General features: G+C 41.3%; 1 protein-coding gene across 18 annotated transcripts in view; it reads left to right on the top strand.

Moving 5' to 3' along the window:
- The window catches only part of AOPEP (aminopeptidase O (putative)), a 375,534-nt gene that overhangs the window by 53,511 nt on the left and 300,558 nt on the right, over positions 1–21,465 (top strand). For 15 of the 18 annotated variants that reach the window (XR_008996479.1, XM_036904363.2, XM_036904360.2 and 12 more), the window contains one exon: positions 8,616–8,782. The exons of 1 other annotated variant lie outside the window; for it this stretch is intronic. Coding sequence is in view for 16 of the 17 variants with exons in the window: in XM_036904363.2 (XP_036760258.2) it covers positions 8,616–8,782 (167 nt within the window). In the remaining variant the exon portion in view is untranslated. Of the gene's footprint in view, positions 1–7,901; positions 7,918–8,615; positions 8,783–19,463; positions 19,607–21,465 lie in introns of those variants that run through there. 2 more of the 18 variants (XM_057498505.1, XM_057498506.1) reach the window with 2 other exon arrangements.

Here is a 21,465-nt window from a genome sequence, read left to right as displayed (position 1 = left end):
TCTAGGTATATATTGGTAACTGTTTGGATACTTAAAGACTTTAAAATGTGTAAGGATCCTAGGTTGCTAGACAGGAATATCCTTAGTGATAAGAGTGGAGAGTAATCATCAGAGTAACAAGGCTTTATAAATATAATTGTGTGAAAATATATAATTTCAGAATTGTGAAAAATATGATTGGGTAGGGCTTATTTCCTCCAAGGCATAAAGTCTACAGTTATTAATACTAAAATAGCTGTTACATTTTTACCTTTGAATGACAGAATACTATCAGAATACTTTTTATTCCCATTTTACCAGTAGGGAAATCTAATAAAGTTACTGGAAGCTCCTAGAAAAATCCATGTCTCAATTATGAAAGAAAGCAGTATTTCTTATTCTTGATCTTTACCATGTTTCTTATTATATGCAAAGATTTCAGTACATTTAAAGAATAAATGAATTACATTAGCTTTCCATAAACTTCTGTTTTAAAGCAAATATTAGAAATGTAAGAAAATCTCTAAATTGGAACCTTTCCTTTGGCGGCTTCCATTGGTGGCTTCTCCTTTTCCCACTCTCACCCAATCCCATGTTGAGACTAAAACTTGTTATTTTGTTTGCTAATATATAAATAAATAATCATTCAGAAGGTCTGAAGATCCCAGGATGGAATGAAAATGTGACAAAACAATCTAACTGTATTAAAAATGTATATGAAACAACCTCATTGTAGTGGGTGGGGGAAAAAGGCTGACCTAAGTCACTTTGGAAATGAGTGGCGTCTCTAAGACTAAAGGCAAGAGGAACTGTACCTAAATAGTGTGCTATAGTTGATAAAGCTATAAATTTGGTTGTTAACAATTCTAGTACCACTATATGTGTACATTGGAACTGAGCAATTAAGTAAATGGATGGCAGGTGGTGGGAGCCAGGTGTCTCCTTGTTGAAGTGGAAAGTTGCAGGGAAGCAAGGGGAGGAGGCCAGAATGACCTGTGGTAATGGATTAGAACTGGAGACATCACTGTTAACTCATGTTCTGCTTAATATAGTTGAGAATGGTTGCATATAGAAATACTTACAAATGTGTGTTTCCTGGAGTTAGCAAACACACATTTCCTTGCCTGTCAGCTGAGAGGGTTTGGAAGCAGTGAGCACGTCCTAGTGCCTGGACCTTAGTGTCTAATGCCATTCTTCAATAAAGGAACCAGGGCTTCTTGGGGACATGGTTGAGTGGGAGTAGGAATTATACAAGATGAGCTGGGAGCATCTGGTAGTACCAGAAACTAAGGAGGTGTTCAAACAGCAGCAGGCTGGTCACAACGTATGTCACAGGTCCGAGGAGCCATCTGAAAGCTAGTGGCTAGTGCTGAGCAACCAAACGTGGTTTTGGGTGAGCACCCAAAGTGTAAAATAAACATCCATGAGTTCCTACTGTTGTAAAGGTATGACTGAATAAGGAAATGAAGAAACGAAAGTCGTACAAGTTGTGTAGAGAGTCCATCCTCAAGGAGGTGGAGCCTGACCCCTCACTCTGTAAGTATGGTCTACACACAGTGACTTCCTTCCCACAACACAGTGTGTGGAAAGGGGGAAAGAGAGTAACTGTGTGTGGGAGAAACCTGAGCAAGGAGATCAAGGTTAGCATCAGTGGTGATGAGTTATGTTGATGGGACATGTCCCTGGTATGACGTGATGAAAATGGCATTTTGTGATGATGTTTTTTCCCCAAACCTATAGCCCCAATCTAACAAAAAAAACATCAGATAAATCCCAATTGAGGAACATTCAACGAAATACCTGCCCAGTACTCCTCAAAACTCTCAAGGTCAGCATAAACAAAGTCATGAGAGATTGTCACAGTCAAGATATGATGATTAAAAGTAATGTAGTATCCTGGAACAGAAAAAGGACATTAGGGAAAAACAAAGGAAATCTGAAAAAACCTAGATATTAGTTAATATATCAACACACCGGTTTACCAATTGGGACAAATACACTAGTGTGAGATGTTAATGAAACTGGGTGTGGGGTATTCAAGAACTCTGTGTATTACTTTAAAAAGTAATCTTGTGTTTTTAAAAGTAAATTTAAAAACTGATCTAAAGTTAAGTTTATTAAAAACATAAATTTCAGATTTAGAAAGAAGTCGTCATCTTTCTACCCTGAAATCCCCATTTCATAAGGGTGCCTTGCCAATGGGTTTCAGCCCTGCACAAGTGCACTATGGATTCAGTGTGACCAAAGAAATGACAGAATGTTCTTGGGGTGAAAGGGTTATACCCAACTTTATTTCCACAGTGGCAGGTCAGTCATTAAAATCCCATCTACTCAGAGCGAGTCTGCACGCAACAAGCTGGTCTCTGCTTCTGGGCCTCTGTCCTCGGCGCTGCCACCACTCCAGTCTCTGCTCTGCTCTCCTACAGCCTTGCAGCCATGCCACCGTGTCGCCCAGAGCACTGGTAGGGCTCTTTATATGGAGTCAATAACAATGTGTTGCCCACACATGTGTAGTGAGCTAGCCACCCAGGGCCAGGTGAGAATCCTGGCCACAGGAACCTTCATTTTATCCACAAAGGGTCATCTTCTTCCCATTTTTACCAAGTGGCAGTGTTCTCTGGAGAATAACTGAGAATATATTTGAAGCTATAAAAGAGTATTTCTTCCAATAATGGTCAGTAATTTCTTGTTTTAGTTCTAAAATGAAATATCTGGGAGTATAAACGCTTCATTCACTTACCTTAGTTTAGCCGTAGAGTTGTGGCAGCTCTCGAACCAAAATGCTCTTGCCTCCATCATTTGGATACTGGATTTTAGGTAACATTAAAAAATGACTGAGGAAACAAACACATATCTAACAATCTGCTACAGCATCCTTCTTGGAAATGATGTTTACTTTTGTGTGGCGTGAGTGTGTGTGCCCTTTTAAATTATTTTGAAGTACTATTTAGGAACAAAAACAGGGTCAAGCATTTGTAAAAGTATTCGTGCTGAACTAGAAAGGAAGGGGAACCTAATATCTTTTTGATTTTTAAATCCTCAATATACCTAAGAAAAAATCTTTTAAAAATGGAAATCTTTATTCAAAGTTTATGTACTTTTCTGCATTTCCCTGGAGTTTTTCCACTCCACTGAATAAAATGTTACTGAAAACCAAAGCATTCTCTCTGGTCACACATCCTCTTTCCCTCAGGGTCATTATAGTAGTTGTGGAACCAGCCAGGGGGTCTAGGAGCCTTGGGCTTAAGTTGATGACATCACTGAACATGAGTTGCGTGGAGGGGAAATGGGATTAAATATAGGAAATTTATTTTAAAAACTATAATTATTTGGATCATCTTTAATAATAAGGAAACTGACTAGGAAAACACATTATAACTTAAAGTAATAATAAAATACAAAATTTTGTAAATCATTATGATATTTGTTTTAGACAAGACCAGGATGAAGTTGGCAAGACACTAAGGAGACTGACATTTTCTACGTTTATTGCCCAGCTCTTGGACCAAAGAAGATATAAACTTCTGGAATATTTTTAGTTTGATATCAAAACCATATGTTAAAATGTGCCCCACCCCTGACCTCCCACAAAAATTGTTCCATTGTTTTATATCCCACTATAAAGGAAAGCTTTAAAATTAAATGAATGAGATATTTTAGAAGAGATTTCATGTTTAAAAGGAACATCTTAACAATTGATACCTTTTTTTCCTTACTTGCTTCAAGGAACCAATACAAAATTCAGGAGAACTGAAGTGGAAATACACATTAATATTATAATATCACTGTATAACTGCAAAGAAGGAATCAATAATCCCAAATTTGAAAATGTTTGGAAGGTTTCTACTTCAGCCTCTTTCTCCCCTTGCTGCACATTCTGGATCTACTGCTCTTTGTCCCAGATTTCAGTCCTTGACTGGGACTAGGAATCCCAGTCAAATAATGGGAGAAAAGACAATAATGGACTGTCTTTATTTAAACAAGTAACCATGACCAACCAAACAATAAAAAAAAACAAACCAAACATTAACAGAAAACAACAAATCACAATGACCTGTAACCGAGAACAAAGTATGTTGAAAACCTGGAAAGTGAGAGCCCACAGACCTCGGAACTCAGAGCTGTGCTGCCAACCAGCTGTGTGACTTCGCAGAAGTCATTTTACATCTCTGGAACCTATTTTGTGTGTAAAGTGAGATTTCATCTGAGGATCTGTAAGTGTTCTCCACAAAGAAAGCCATGTGTTCACAAAGGACTTCCAGATCAGAAATACTGTCTTTGCTGTTACAAGCGTTTTGCCTGCTATACTCCCAAAACACGTTTGTTGAGAAGTGGTGAGTTTCTGACTCAAAGCCACTTTCATTCAGTACACAAACTGAATTTGACTGCACACAAATCTATCCGCATCAAAGCAGCATTCCCTATGTGCAGGAGGACTGATGAATCCTGGTTTTGGTGATTGTGCTGTGGGGTACAATATAGTAAGGAAGGGGTGTGTGTGCAGCGGGGAGAGAGTGTCATAGTTGGCACGCCCTGTTTTAGTAGCCTGGCTCTTGGTTTTTGTGGCATAAGAAATCAAGAGGGTTGCCTACCTGCAATGGAGATTGTCACTTGGATTTATGAGAACACAGTTGTGGAAAAGATCAGGTGCAGGAAGAAGAGATGGAGAGAAATTGGAGGCCTGAAGATGTTGGAACCTTGGGAAGCTTATAACAGAATCTGACCCACTAAACTGGCCCAGCTGTAGCTCCCTGGCTTCCAGTGACCAGGCCAGTGCCTCATTGTGGGAAAACACCCCATCAAGCCACACACCTGTGGGCTCATCACCTCCTCCTGAAGCAGCCCTCTCTCAGTTCAACTCAACTGTGATAACAAAGCCCTGTAAAACAGGTGATTTTACGGAAAGTAGTGGAAACTGAAACATTTTTTAAACTAAAAATATCCCCCACCCCAACTGCAAAAAGACAAATGCATATAGTAGTCTGCTGAAGAAACAAAATACATGGTTTGAGTCACCCCCTTAAAGTTTTGCTTTATAGATGGCTTCCCCTCAGAAAGACAGTAAGCACAATAGTATTAGTTGCTCTCTTATCTTGGAAGGTGTACATCGCAGTCTGTCTGGGGTAGTACAACAGAAGACCAGAGAAACTGGGTGGCTTACGAGGAACAGACATTTATTTCTCACAGCTCTGAGGGCTGGAGCTCAAGTTCAGGGTGCCAGCACGGTTGGGTCCTAGTGGAGACCCTCTTCTGGGTTGCACACGGTCACTCCTCATTGTGCCCACATGGTGGAAGGGGCGAGGGACCTCTCTTGGGCCTCTTTTATAAGGACATTAATCTCATTCATGAGGGCCCTGTCCTAACGACTGAACTACCTCCTAAAGGTCCCTCGTCTCAGTACCCCACCACGTGGGGCATTCGGATTTCAACAGGAATTTGGGGAGGACACGTTCAGACCATAGCAGTATAGTTAGTGTATCTCATCCTCGTTTGACCACTCTGTGAACATACAGACATAAACAGGAAGCTCAAGTAATGTTATTCTGACAGATGCTCCCTTAGTTTAGAAGTTCTTTAATGGCAGCAAGCCACAGGCCTGGCTTTCACCCCTGCCCTACTATTTTCTTTCTGGTTTTCAGTGGCCCCTCCTCCCACCCCCATGATTCCTGTGCAGTTAAATGGGCTCCCCAAGGAGTCTCCCATATGGGTGGGTATCCCAGGGGGTGTGGGATGGCCTTGGTATGAGAGAGTTTTCCTTTGCTGGAAGGAAACATTCCTTGATATAATGAAGCTAAAAGCATCATAATTTCAGGCTGGAGCCTGTGCATTTCTGTGGATAAAATGAGAGTTCCTGTGGCCAGGATTCTCACCTGGCCCTGGTTGACAGCTCACTGCACACTTGTGGGCAATACATGGCTGTTGACTCTATATAAAGAGCTCTGCCCAGTGCTCTGGGCGCAACATGGTGGCACAGCTGCAGGAGAGCAGAGCAGAGGCTGGAGTGGTGGCAGCACTGAGGACAGGCCCAGAGGACGGCTGTGCGGGATGGCTGTGCAGAGAGGCCCAGAGGATGGCTGTGCGGGACGGCTGTACAGGCAGAGAGGCCCAGAGGCAGAGACCGGCTTGCTGCATGCAGACTGGCTTTGAGTGAACTGGATTTTAGTGACTGACCTGCCACCTGGAAGTAAAGTTGGGTATAACCCTTTCAGCCCAATAACGTTCTGCTGTCAATTTCTTTGGTCACATTGAATCCATAGCAAACTTGCCCGGGGCTGAAACCTATTGACAAGACAATTTCTCTCTGGCAACATGGCGGGGGTGCAAAACTGTGCATGTCCAATAACACAGCTGCATTTATTTTAGTGATTACACATTCAGATAACTGCAGAACATCTTTAAATTCACAGATTTTCTTCCCTTCCTGGGGGGACAGGGGGGCAGGAAGTTAGCCCTCCATAGAGTTCTCATTTGAATGTGTGCATGATGGGAGCCATCTTCACCCTTGAGTCACCATTTAGGGAGCATAATTTCCATGACATATGAAGACCCCATGTCCACCCATTCTACACTCTCTGTCAGATGCCCAAAATTCCACCCCTAGGCATTTATCCAGAGGTTACAGCTCCATCCTTGTTAAAGGAAAGTTACTTAACTTTAAATTGTGTTAGATATTTGCACTATGATGTGTGATATGCATGAGGATACTGGATTGTAAAAGCTCAAAAGGCCATTGGTCATAAAGTCACTGGCCCTTGGTTTGGGCATGTTGGGAAGGGAGGAGTGTAACTGAGAAAGAGGAAGGGCCAAAAAGGAGTAGGCTGGGAACTTGGAGAATTTGCATTTTCAAGAAATTTTGCCTAGGACTTCCTGTTCTGCAGTTTTCCTGTTTATGAAAACATTCCAATAAGAAAATGACTGAGTGTTATACCAGACTTGGGTATACTTCTAAGTGTAGCTTTTAGTTAGATACTTGATTAACACTTTCAGAGTTACGGTTTTTGAGACCAAATGGAAAGCCAGAAAGAAAACATAGAGTCGCAGAAAGCATGCGCCAGCTGTGTAAACAGTAGGGTAGCAAAGGAGAATTGTGAGGAGAGGTTGGAGGTGGAAGTTTCCTGGGGAGCTGGCCAGGTAATTTATCCCCTTGTGGGAGAGCTCAGATGCCCAGGCACACGATATGGCAGGAAGAGCCTTCCCAAGGATGATGGGAGATCAGGACAAAACTCGAGAATAAAATACCTAGAACTAGACTATTTGGAGGGGAAATAGAAAATGAGGGAGGAAAGGATAGTGATACATACTTTTTAAATTCCGTCATTGGAAGGATTTCTCTCCGACCCCCATTTTGTGTGTGGCACTTACTTTCCTATCTGCCTGCAGCATTAATACTAAATACTTCATAAAATCATTCTTTAATTTGCAAACCAAGTTCTAGCTCCTCCAGCCTGGGGAGTCCCAGCTGCTTACCAGTGTGGGTTATCTCTGAGCTGCCTCATGGTCCCCTGTTGGGCTTCTCAGCTCTTCCATCACTTCTGTAACGGATTCCCTGTACCAAATTACCTCTGTTAAGAGCTAGACTGGTTTCTGTCTTCCGTCCTGGACCCTGAGTTGTGGAGTAGGCCTATCATTCTGTGTGCTCTTGCACACTGTAGGGTGCTCAGGCATGACGATGCTAACGGAAAAGGAAAAGCAGTTTATTCAGGACAGGTAGGGAGTGCTCTGCTCTATGCATTTACTTTAATAAAAATCAAGCTAGTTAAAACTACATTGTATATGTCATTAACTCCTGAAAAGCAAAAAGTGGAAACATTTTCCTAAGACATTTTCCTGCTGGTCAGTCTTGTAACTTCTGTGGTGTCAAAAAATGGATTCCATTGATCTTATATATCTTTTCCAGCTCTGTCAACCGTGACTGACTCATGGAAGGGATTGTTTTGGGTAAGAGTGGCTTTGTATTTTTTAACTGTAGCATGGTGAGCTCTAACATCATGCCATTTGTTTCCTACACTCGCTTTGGTAACAACTCTACACTTGGCCTTCCCATCCCAAGCCTGGTTGTTGTGACTTGAAAGTCCCGTTTATATGCCAACCCCTGTTCTTGGCATCCACACAAGGATTCCCACAAGAGTTACATTTGAGATGGTGGTTTCCAAGATTGGGGGTATCTGCCTGCCAGCACTGGATCTGAGACCATCAGCTTGTTTTTCCAAGCATTAATATCTCAGTGATCTCCAAACATATTTTCTTTTCCAGAATGCTTTCGAAAAGGTTTGCGAGATTGTCTCTCAAACTTATTTTGGAGGTGTAGGGCCTAAGGAGAGGGGCAAGGGTAACAGAAATTTTAACTTGGCAGACTAATATTTCAAACTTTATCCAAAAAATATTTTTTCCCTTTTAAAAAAAAGCAACTCTCTTTACATATGTAAGTAATTCATTTGGGAGAAATTACCACTAGGCTGTTCACATAGCCAGTCCTTGGCAGTTTCAGTTCAAAATACTTTGAAACAAGTCAACTACAAAGCCTCAAATGTTTTTCTCTTTGAAAGCTCAACTGAACTTCACAACCATGGTGGTGAGAAAAGTGACAACTCATTTTAAAGGTTTTCTCCCTTTGTTTCTTTGTCTTTCTTCTACAGGCCATGTGTTTATACTATGGGATCTCCCATAAACAACAGGGCCCTTTTTCCATGCCAGGAGCCACCCGTTGCCATGTCAACATGGCAGGCCACTGTTCGAGCAGCTGCATCTTTTGTTGTTCTAATGAGTGGGGAGAATTCTACCAGGCCAGCACAGCTTCAGGAAGGTACTGTACATGTGTCCTCTGCTTCTTTGTGTATTGAACACAGGCTGGACCCAGGAACCCCATACCGGGTGTTTTTCTTAACTTGAAGAAACTCCTTTATGAGTTGGGTTGGAATGAACATGTTATAGGACATCCTGCCAGAGAAAACAGAACGGGATGCACGGGGAGGAGCCCTGGGCACCTGGGTGTGGCATGTGGGTCTCTTCATGCCAGAGTTCAGCCATTGCTTTTGCCTAGTGGTTTGTGGGCTGTGAGCGTGTGGTCTTGGTTGAAGACTTCTGGGCAGGCAGGTGTGTCATGGAGACATTACAGTTGCGTCGTCTGTGGTGGGACCGTGGAGCCTGTGCAAGGCTATTCCTTATGCTGAGTAATGGGGCTCCTGTTGGCCGGCCCACTGGGCTTGTCCTGGGAAAAGCATTTGTTCTACACACTGTTTGCCCATGACATTCTGAACCAAAGGCTTCTGAGTTCAGTGAGTCATGAGGGCCCCCATGTCCCTGGAGCTTCACCCATCTGATGGGCAAGAGAAGGTCTCCCTTTAATTTGTATTAACTTTGTCATCAGTGAGGGTCCATGGGTCCTTATATGTTTGTTGGTCATTTTCTGATTTCCTTTGCCCCTTTTTATACCACGGTCTTCATGAGGTTTTCAAAAGTTTGTTTTGCCTTTTTATTTGATGGGTTCCTTGGAAAATAAAGATAGTGGAGTTTCTGGGTTGGTGAATATATGAAGATGGGAGAATGATGAGCACTGAGAGGGCATGGAAGCTCCACACCATGTCCCACGTACTCTCCATGCAGCTCTTCCATCCAGCTGTCGCTAAGCTGGCTGTCAGCTCTGCAAACCCAGCAGGCGAGGGCACAGGCCTGCTCCTTCAGGTCTTCCTTCCTTACAGAGGCTCCCATGCCACTGAAGACTTACATCGGGTAAATCTGGAAGCTATTCTTCTGTTTAAAAGAATAAAAATGAAATTAAAGATACTTCTCTGTTATGGTATTCATGAAAACATTTTTTCCCAGTTTTTAGCATGCCTTTGTATTTTCTATAATGTTTCTGATCTGTAGGAGATGTTAACTTTTATGTAGTCCAATAAGTCAGGTTTCTCTTAGTCTTTCTTTGCTCTGAGATTTGCCTGTTTTGTTCTAATGTTTGGATTTAATTTTTAGTTTAATTTTTTAATTTAACTCCTGAATCTGTTTGTAGTTTACTCTGGTCAGGGGGTGAAATGAGGACTAAACTTTTTGTTTGTTTGTTTGTTTCAGATGGGAATAGGAAACCAGTTACTTATTTATTGACTCTTTTCTGATTTGTGATGTCTCCTTTATCAGAAACTAGACTTGCACATGTACTATAGTCTTCAATGAATTTACTTGATTCTCAAAGTAAAAACAGAACAAGACAAATAATACCTTTAAAAATTTTAGTTTTAAAAATAGGTCACATGCTCTGTAGCATCTTAGTATGCCAATGGACAGTGACTGTGTGTGGTGGGGACATGATAAGGGGGGGAATCTAGTAACCACGATGTCGCTCAGTGATTGTTTATTAATGATATCATAATTAAAAAAAAGTAAAAATAGGTCACGTGTACACAGTTCATTTACAAGTCAGCAAAGGATAAGAAATTTACAATAAAGTCTCCCTTTTGCTCCTAATTCCCAGCTCCCCAAAGGCAGCTGGGGCTAACCAATTTCCTTTGTATATTTTTTCCTCTTCTGTTGCACAGATGTTAACATGCTATACACATTTTTGTACTGCACTTCCCCCTTTAGAATAAATTTATCTTATAGATAATTTCACCTGTGAACATAGTTTCCTTATTTTTATGACTATAGAGTATTCTATAAATGGATGGTTCATGATTTAGTTAACCAATAGCTCTTGACTTTATATCAGGTAAGGTGTTAATGGGCATTTATTTACTTCTGTCATCTTCCTCACTCACATTCTCTCGTTTTGATCAATATAGTTTGGGGTTTGGGACTCTTAATTGTCTCATATTTTGTTTTTGTATCATAGCTTCTCTTCTAGGAATTACATTTATTGTTTTACATTTTTATCCAGTTTTGAATCCTATTTGCAATAAGTATTTAGACTTTCTTTCTTGAGCTCTTAAGCCTAAATCATCTCTCAGTCTGAGAAATGGCTTCAACATTTCTTTTTTCTAGAAGGGTTGGATATGTGACATATCTTCTGAGCCCTCCCATACTTAGATTGCTTTTTTTTTTGTATTCACTTATGGACAGTTCTTAGCTAGGTGTAAAATTCTGAGGACTTCTTTTCCCTCTTAAATGGCTATAAATGTTTTCATTATCATTCCTTAATATTTCTGAGGACAAATCTGATAATTTTTTTTTTGAAAGCAGTCTGATTTTCTTGCCTAGAGACTCATAGAATTAAAAAAAATATATGTAATACACAACTTCATAGAATGAAGCTAGCTGTGGGCACCTTTATTTTTAATCAATTTTATTAAAATATAATTTACATATGAAATGCACAGTTTTTGTTCAGTGAAGTTTGACAAATACATACATCTGTGTAATTAATCAGCAACCTTATGAAGATGTGGAACATTCCCAATATTCTAGAAATTCCCTTTTACTTTTACCATCCCTCCCTAAGTCATTCCTCCCTACTGCCACTCCAGGTAACCACTGATCTGATTTCTATATCTGTAGACTAATTTTACCTCTCCTAAACATTCATACAAATGGAGTCATTCTCTGTGTGCTCTTTTGTCTAGATTTTGCTCAGCATGTTTGTGAGGTGCATCCATATTGTGGGTATCAGTAGTTTCTTCTTCTTTTTTAAATTGGTGAATAATAAATAGTCCATTATATGAATAAACTACAGTTTGTTTATCCATTTGCCTATGGATGGACCTTAGAATTGTTCTTGGCCATCACAAAAATATGCTGTGAATATTCATGTTTAAGTCTTTTTGTGGACATAGGTTTCATTTCTCTTGGGTCAATACTAAGAGTGGAATTACTGGATCATATAAGGCTATTTTACTTTTTGTAAGTATCTGTCAAACTGTTTCCAAAGTGATGGAATCATTTTATATCCCACCAGCAATGCATGAGAACCCAGGTTCTGTGCATCCTTGTACACACTTGGTGTTGTCAGACCTTTGAATTTTAGCCCTCTTAACTGGGTGTGAAATACTATCTTGTGATTTTAATTTGCATTTTTCTGATGACTAGTGATGGTGAGCAACTTTTCATATACTTATTGAGCATTTTTTTATCTTCCTTTGAAAGGCATCTCTTCAAGTCATTTGCCTATTTATTTAATATGGGATTTTTTTGGTTGTTTTATTATTAAATTGTAAGAATACTTTGTATAGTTTAGAGACAAGTCTTTTGTCAGATATGTGTATAGCAAATCTATTCTCCTGGTTTGTGCCTTTTTGTCTTATTTACACTCTGTACCACTGATTTTCCACAGATAACATTGTGTGTGTTCTTTAGTAATTGCAATATACAATTAAATTCTTATTGTAACAGCTTCATTATAATCCCTCCTCACTGTTACACTGTTTCAGCCTGTTATTTTCTCATGGCTTTTTAGTATTTTTTCATAGAAGTTATAATTTCTTATGTCCTAATGGGAATTCCAGTTGCCTAAACTGGTGTTGGTTTCTGTAGTGAATTGATTTCCAGGCTGGCTTGTTCCTTCTGAGTCCTTAGAGCAGTGTTTTCTTTTGCTTTTATTCTGCAGTACTTTTCCCCTGTGCTCATGGCTCTCCTCTTAGGTGTGCAGCAACAGACGGGATAAAGTCTGTGAGTTTCCCTTTGCTCCATTCGCTGTCCACTTGGTGCTGCCTCAAACTCCCTCTCTGTTCGGTAGACGAGGGTTACTGATGTTCACAGCTCCTTTGTATAGGTTCTGGTGTCTTGCTGGTAACTACCTGGTGAAGTTTGCTGGACTCACACAGGCTCTTTTCCTACCCTCCTGGCTTGGTTCCCTGGCACGCTGAACTGAATCGAGTACACGAAACAGTGCAGTCTTCAGCAGGCCCTGATATCTGGACTCCCAGCCTCCATTTCTGCCTGTAGTGGTTTACTTGGCAACCACGCCTCCCAAGATGACCTGTGGCTCTTCCTGCTTCACCTCGCCAAACCTTTGCACCTTCTAATCCATGGTTTGGCGCCACAGTCAATACAAAGGGTGTGTTTGGCAGTGTTTCTCAGACTTAAGAATTATTTTTCTTTTTAGAGAGAAAAAATATTTCAGGTCCACCAGGGTTGACTTAAATTATTCATATTAGAATGATATTTTTAAAACTATGTGTAAGACTATATATGAGCTCTGTATGCTTGTAACTCTTACACATCTGTAAAGCCAAAGTATAAATATACATCAGACTATTAAATCAATAAAACTCAAGTGCACATCTTAAATTTACTGTGAAGGTTAATGTTTTGGTGAAATGGAATTGCCTCCCACACCATTAGGTGGTGCTGACAGCTGCAGGAAGCTCCTTTGAAATTGCTTTGGGTCTTCATTCTGAACCATGTGGCGTTTGTGTTTCCACCACTCTCCTGTGTACTATTCTGTGTACAGGGTGTGCCATTATGTCATTTAGACCCTATTCACCAATAGCATCTCTTCCCCTTCTCTCAGGACTCAAGGCAGTGCCTCCTGCCCCTGGGTAGTCCATACGCTAATGTGGCTGTGAGCTTTGAGATGGGGTGCAATGCTTGGACCCGGGTGATCGGCCTGCTATCCAAATCCAGTGCTCTGTCTGTTTTTGGAAATAAAGTCTTACTGGAATATGGCCACTGCTTATGGCTGCTTTGGTGCCACAAGGGCAGAGTTGAACGGTTGCAACAAAGACTGTATGACTTGCAAAGCCCAAAATATTTACTGACTAACCTTCACAGAACAAGTTCTCTGACCCCTTCAGTATCTGTCTGTCACTGTCTGTCACTGTCTGTCTGCATATCTATTTGAAGATTATCATGATAAAGTAAAATGAGAATTGACTTTAAAATTTCCATGGAACATTTTCATACTTCTATGAATGTATCTGTGGACCCTTTTTTCAGAATTATCAGTTCAGGGCAGAGTTATAATAAAGTAGAGGCTAATGGAGGTTTCCTTATGTTCACACCATTTATACCTTATATGGTTATCACGGAGCAGACCTTGCCAGTTCAAGCTGAGGGAGGCTTGAGCTAGAAAAGGGGAAAAATCCGTGCCTACTATTGTGGTTTCTCCTGTAGCCCACAGCTAGGGTTTACCAGAGGACACTGGGAAAGAGTACTAGCCAAGCTCTTTGCCAGACCCAACATGGCTGTTCTGATGATGGGATAATGCCTCCAAATGTCTCCACACTCCTTAGGGAAAAAGGGTATGTGGATGCACGATGATAGTCCTTCCCTTTCCAGGCCATGTTTTCTAGCTCGGTGGATTGGTCTCAGAGGACTTCCACTCTGTGAGCACAGTGCCCTTTACATGATGAGCTAGCTTTGAAAACATGAGCAGCAAAGCCTGGCCCACATGTCACAGTTTCCATCATAGTGACACAACCTGATTAGCACATTTGCCAGGCACCAGCTGATTTCCTGAAAGAGGCAAAGCACTGGGTAGCAGCATAATGTAATGAGGCAGATAATGGTGACAGAAGTGACAGCAGCCCTGTGCATGGGGTGGGGATCAGAAGACGCACCTCCCAGTCCTTGCTGCAAGAGGGAAATCTTTCCTTTTAGCTGTTTTTAAACAGAAGGCTCACGGTGTGAACTCTAGTGTGATGAGCATCTAAGAATCTTCCTAACTGAGCAGTCATTACCCTTTTCTCAGGAAGGCCAAGCCAAGGCCACAGATGTAGATGGACTTGTTTGGTTCCTTTAATTTAACTTCCTCAGCATAATCTCATTTGTGCAGACAGAAATGTTAGGCTGTGTGTTTTTGTCGGCCTGTTTTCCCTGCCAAAATGTAGCTAAATTATTAAGCACAGAAACCCAATACCCAGTGCAGTGCTTTGTGTAAAATAGGTGCTTGGTACTTATTTGTTGAATATGTTCTGTGTATCAGACAGAAGTAATATGTTCGTGGAGGAGGCATTTAAAGCCACTCCTGATACTGACAAAAATGATTTCTGGGTCATTTCTTTAACTGTGCTTCTGATTAGTTTATGCTTCCTGATTAGAGTTATGTTTCCTGTAGGCTCAATAGATTTTAAAAGAAAAAAAAAAACTGGTGTACTACATTCTTTTTTCCCCATTTGGTAATTTTTGTTTTGTTTTGTTTTATTTTTGTGGAATCTAATTTAGTGTTCCTACTTCCTACAAAAATAATACACATTTTTCATGGAAAGCCTCAAGTAAATGAGCAAGACTGATTAGGCTACTTTTAAATGTAGGAGAAAAAGCATATGAACAAGTGGAAAGTGTTAAAAACTATAGTGCCCTCGTGTAGGATCTGATTTCATTTTTCTATGCAAAAGTAAGAGAGTGTAGACATTACTTCATCCTCGGCAAAATGCTGCTACTCTGGCCTGCCCAATAGACCAGCTCTCTGACATTCTCTCTCTTGACTTTGTATGGGAAATTCCAGGAAAAAGCCAAGATTTCAGGGTCCAGACCCTCCTGTGTGTAATTGAAAGCCAACTTTTCTTCACTCTTGATGGCTCAAAATGGCAGTGTTCCTTAGCTCCCACAGTATGCAACCAGGAATTAATTACATACAAGGAAATGGTGGATTAAAAGACATTTAGGAATGGTTATGATTAAATGTTGTCACCATAAAGAGAGAATGCATAGTAGAGAAAGCTCTTTGTTTCCAGAACTGAAGAAACTTGGTTCTGGGCTGTCACACAAGCATGTGTGTCAAGGGGAGGAGCAGAGTGATGCACCCTCTTTTCTCTTTGGGGATCTCCTGGTGATGGAGAGCTGTGTTCTGCTCTGGTACCTCCCTTGAAAGGTCTCATACAGCACCTTGCCCTTTCTAATCCGTGTCAGGGTCAGTCTTTCATTTGTGATTTACTTTGACTAGCTCTCGTTTGCCCTCCTAGCGCTGCACATACCGTACTTGATACATGGGGTAGTCACATGATGTCTTTTGGATAATGATGATTCCGACAGGCATGTGTATACCGTTTCCTGTTGCCGTGGATTTTTGTCTTAGGCTTGATTCGTGCGTTTTCTCATGTGAGCATAGGACAAAAGTGTTCCTGTAACCATCTGGAGCAGTGAGCTTTGATGCCTGGTTCGCTGATCCATTCTGTACTTGAGTTTACAGGGAGCCAGGTTATCTGTGTCATAGGTCAGACCGCAGGTGAGACTTGGAATAACAGTGTATTATTCCTTTAGCTATTCATCAGCCGCTAGGGAACACCTCAGACCCTGTGGAGGCACTGGTGTTGTCTGTTCAGTAGGTGGCGCTCTTTCACCTGGTTGACAAGAATGATGAAGGTCCTTCTCTCACCGGTCCCAGGTGCCCTGGGCATACCGTGTTGCAGGGAAGGGAAGCCGAAGCCTTGCCTGTGGCATCAGTGCTTGAGAGGTGGTGGCAGGATCTGGCACTTGGCCCCCGTGAGGCAGTGCCGGTGCGTACCCACCCCGGGCGTTGTGTCTCCTCTGTTCTGCTGCCAGTTCCCCGCCCTTGAGCAGCAGCGGCGAACTAATGAAAGACAGTCACGCCATGGGTATTCAGGAGGGCGGACCTAGCTCATAAAACCAGAGCATTGTAGACTCAGCACCTAAAAAGTAGTGAAAGGAAAGGAGCGGGGGTTTGCTGAAAAAGTCCAGGCACTGGAGACGGAAGCCAAGACAGGAAGAACAGCTCACACTTGGAGCTTTCGCTCCTTTTAATGTATCTCTTATATTTATGATAATAAGTCCACACAATATATATAGTATATATACTATATATATTGTGTCCATATACACTTTTAAATAGATATATTCCTATATATATATGTTCTTATACATATTGTCAAACATCTTTAATTTGTGGTACAAAGACATTCTAAAATAATGAAATAGCTTGAACTATGGGATAGTGTGGGCAGGAAGTTCTGAAATTAAGAATAGTGGCTAAAAAGAAACAATCTTGAGGTAGGAAAGAAACAATCTTGGGCTACAAAAGAATTGAGTAAAGAAATATGATATGTTAAATAAAAAGCATGTGTCAATTTGATGTTTCCAAATGCTTCATACTGTTTGTCTAACCTACAGTGGAAAAGTTTAAAAGATAAAGTGGTTGCTTTTTATAGGAAGAATTTAAGTGGCTGTTTTAATTTTCAGTGAAAACAATAACTCTTCAAATACAAGAAATAGGAAATGTTTAACTTTGCAAACATAAATCGTCTGCTTTTGCCTCTGTTGAAGTAGGGTAGTTATGTTTGGTATGGCTGTGCTTTTAGAGTGTGTTGTGTGACTTTACCCAACACTCCCCTAAGAATAGGACAATGACTTTGCATCGGTTTTGCATTTAATTTACTACTAGTGGACATGGTCGTGTAAAAATGACTACAGTATCTTGACTTCTTTTCCTCTTAAAACTTTTCTCTCTTTATTAGCAGTTTTTGATAGGTTTAGCATAAAAAGTTCTCTCTGCCCTACTGACTACTGTGTCATATTTTTCATTTCTCTTCATTCTCCCTCCCTTGGAAGATAGAGTCTTCAAAAGTATTGATAGGATGGTGTTTCAGAGTAGTAAATGAAGAAAATAATTAAGGTAATTGTTGTAACACTCTCTAGTTGCAAGTATTTCCAAAACCAAATTTTAAACTACCTCGTGTGATTTGGGAAGTCACCCATTTGAAATCCTTGGCATACCTACAAAAAGCACAGTAACCTCCAAGGAGAAGTACAGTCCTGTTTGGGAGGTGAATGTTTCTGTTTGAACCATGTAGCAGCTGCTAGTATAGATTATAAGAGCAATTTCTGATCTGATAGATCTGTCTTGCTAGTGAGAAATTGCAGTATAAGAATTTTCTCTCCTAAATAATAAGTTCCAGTTTGACTAGGTGGCGTAGGGGTGTTCAGGAACTTTCTGAGGAGGACCAGAAGGGAGGTAAGCTGGGTGGCTGCTCAGGCCTGCAAAGTTAGGGAGCGCTGCTTCTCAAGGCCCTTCCTACCGCCACTCCCTGTTAGTCTTGCTTGTGAATCTGGCCTGGCCCTGAGTCATCCCATGGTGTGATGGGCTTCTGGCCTCTGCAAAGGAAAACTCCGGGTAAGGCAAGTACAGCCCGTTCTCTTTGTTTTGCAGCTGGTGTAGCGAGTGAGTCTAGGGCAAGGGGATTGAGTCAAAAAGGAAAATGAGGGCATTCACTGGCTGTTTCTTCGAGGATGGCTCATTTAAAGTAAAACCATTTAAATAGTCTCCAAATGGCCCATTCTGTGTGAAGTCATACAGGATGCCCCCTTTGGGCTGTCATTCTCCTTTAAATGGATGGCTTTGTGTGTACTGCATTTTAATGCCATTCAAGCTTAAACCCCATATGTGGGCTTCATCAGGCAACAGGCTTCAGTGCACATGTGCAAGCCATACCTTCAACATTCTTGTCCCTGCCTCTAGACGGGCAGCCAAGCAACAGGGGGAGGTACTTATAAAGATAATAGCAGTTAACATTTCCTCAACACTTACTATGTGCTAGTGACTTAGCCCTAGTGATTTCTACATATATGATCCTCACATAAGCCTGTGAAATAGATTCGATAATTATTCCCTTGTCATAAATGAGGAAATGGATGTACAGACATTGAGCAGTGTGCCCAAGCTGGTGAGTGTGGGTCAGGAAATTGAACCCCAGCAGATTCTAGAGCTGGAATTCTATCAATGGACATATTCAAACGAAGTAAATTTTCGTCAGTTCTCTTGCAAGGCACATATACCCCAAACTATATGTAATCCAGAAATTGTTTCTCTTTGGAATGCATGTTCTCCATGAGGCAGTATGTCCACCTTGTTATTTGCACTTTTTGCATTTCGGTTGAAGGTGCAGTGAGCTCCCTGGGACAATGGGCAGAGTTCACATAAATGGGTTTAGTGAATAATCCCTGAACAGATGACCCAGAAAGAGACTGTTGTGCAGCGTGAGGACCCTAGACCTGCCCTCACAGTGCTGAACTGCTGAAAGCCTCCCCCGAGCCCTGGGAGTGTTTGGCTGTCCCGGCAGCAGCTCCAGCATTCACCCGGGGCCCAGCAAGAAGCACAGGCTGGACACCTTTGAGAAGCCTCTGTGAAGAGTCCCACCAGGTTCTTTGGGAAGTGGGTTCCTGGCCAGTTCTTATTTGGCCCAAACTATTGATCTGCACCTATTTGACTGTCACTGGTGGTAGCCTGGACAGATTTTTTGCTTTAAAAACTTGAAGTATGAAACAGTTTATTCCAAATGAGCTTTCCATAGGAATCTAAAACATTTACAAATCTTGAGAGTGGTATAGGAGAAAATCATCTTGGGCATTTAAAAAAAGGGTTTGGATGATGTTTACAGTATATCCCCCGCCCCACCACACCCCAAGTCCTTTTCTTGCCATCATCTAACTTCAGAGAAGACTATGAGGGAGCAGTGACAGTTCCAAAATAATTTTACTGGACTTGACTCAGGTTCCTGCTTGCAAACTCCAGGTCGTGTAAGGTTTCTAACTTTTAAAAAAAGTTGCTGATCTCATTCCTTTCCCCTGCCGTATCTCTTTATAGCTTCCAGTGCCCTCCCCACATCACTGAGAGTAGTAACGTTCTGAGAGAGGTGCTGGGACAGGAAGTGTTGGGCACTCCGTGTGGCTTCTCAGTGACCTGTGGAGGCATCTAACAGATATCTCTCCCTCCATCAGCAGCGAGAACAGTGCTCACGCATGAAAGCAGGTCAGCTCCGCCATTTCTGCATCTCATCTCATCCATGTGCTTGATGGAGGGCACAAGAGCCAGGGGGCAGCAGAAAATCAGCTCATCAGAAACTCAGTGCAGGACATAGGCAGCCTGTTGTGTGTAGTGTTTCATTCTGCTTTTCCCCAGTTTGATTGAGATCTAATAGACATTTAACATTGAGGTGTACAGTGTGATGATTTGTTACATGTATATATTGTGAAATGATTCTCACAGTAAAATTAGTTAATATCCCTCACCTCACAGTACAATTTGTGTATGTGTGGTGAGAACTCTTAAGATCTACTTTCTTAACAATTGTAGATATATAATTTAACTGTGTTAAATACAGTCACCTTTCAGTACATCACAGCCTCAGGATTTATTTATCTTGTAGGTGGAAGTTTGTACCCCTCGAATGCCTTCACCCATTACCCCCAACCTATGCCCCATCCCCTAACCCTGGCAGCCACCAGTCTGTTCTTGGTTTCTGTGAGTTTGGTTTTTTTAAGATCCACACGTAAGTAAAATTATACAGTATTGGTCTTTCTCTGTCTGACTTACTTCACAAAGCCTCACGCCTTCCAGGTCCATCTGTGTTGTCCCAAGTGACAGGATGTCCCAAGTGTGTGTGTGTCTGCATGTATATGTAGTGCACATTTTCTCTATCCATTCATCTGTTGATGGACACTTAGATTGTTTCCTTGTCTTGGCTATTGTGAGTAATGCTGCCATGAACGTTGGAGTATACATATCTCCAATATCTGCAATACGTAGATAATGATTTTGTTTCTTTCAGATACATTCCCAAGAGTAGAGTTGTTGGTTCATATGGTAGTTCTGTTTTTGATTTTTTGAAGAACCTCCATACTGATTTCCATAGGTGACTGTACCAGTTTAAATCCCCACCAACAGTGTACAGGGGTTCCCTTTTCTTTTTTTCAGAAGTAGCCACTTTTCTGTTTTAGCTACTTATTTGTCATTTACACCCATCTTGTTCAGGGTCGGTCTTCCCATTATGGCAGCTAAGGTTTTAGCTCTCCTCTCTTCCCACAACCCCACCAGTCACACACAGGCTCCCTTCCCAAAAACCCATCTTCCCAATATAATTAATATCACAGCTTTGATTAGATCAGTATTCTTTGCTTACATTATTCTGTTTGTTATTTAGGGCTGAGTCTTATAGTAAAACTGATTACATTGTTACTCCCATACAGCAGCGTTAGTTTTCCATAGTTAATAATTGTCTTCCTGTTTGCTCGGTTTTCTGTGTATTTACCAACCCCAGATGCTTTGAAGGTTGTTTAAATCTTTTGAGATGCTCAGATACATCAGGTTTTCTCTCAGTTCATCTGAAGCAATCTCTTCCAGGCCCTGCAGTCTGCTCCAGAAGGTGGGGGTTACCCCTCCAATGGGCACACAGCTGGCTCCTGGGGTCGCCCTCTTTCTCCACCATTCTCCAAGTTCCCTTTGCTTCTCTCTTGTGTTGGCTTGTCTGTCTTCCTTTTTCTTGGTTTACTGTCTGTTTTTGATGCATACTTTGCATACTCCAGTATCTTGCAGAGAATAGGATACGCACGTGGGAGGTGAATTTTTTTGAAACTCTGCATGTCTGTAAATGTCCTTATTGTATGTGATTTTTTCTCTTTCTAGAAGCTTGTGGGATCTTGTCTTTGACCCCAGGGTTTAAATTTCAAAATGATGTATCTTGATGTGGGTTGATGTATATCTAGTGTCCTGGGTATTGTGTGCCCTTTCAATCTAGAAATTTATGGCTCCTTAAGTTTGGGGAAGTTTTCTAACTGATGACTTTCTCCCATTTCTTTTCTCTGCTGTCTTTTTCTGAAGCTTGTATTATT

The sequence above is a fragment of the Manis pentadactyla genome, chromosome 3 (genome assembly GCF_030020395.1).
Source record: "Manis pentadactyla isolate mManPen7 chromosome 3, mManPen7.hap1, whole genome shotgun sequence".
In the NCBI taxonomy this organism is placed as follows: domain Eukaryota; kingdom Metazoa; phylum Chordata; class Mammalia; order Pholidota; family Manidae; genus Manis; species Manis pentadactyla.
Note: the sequence above shows the minus strand (reverse complement) of the source record. Positions and strands in the feature narration are given on the sequence as shown.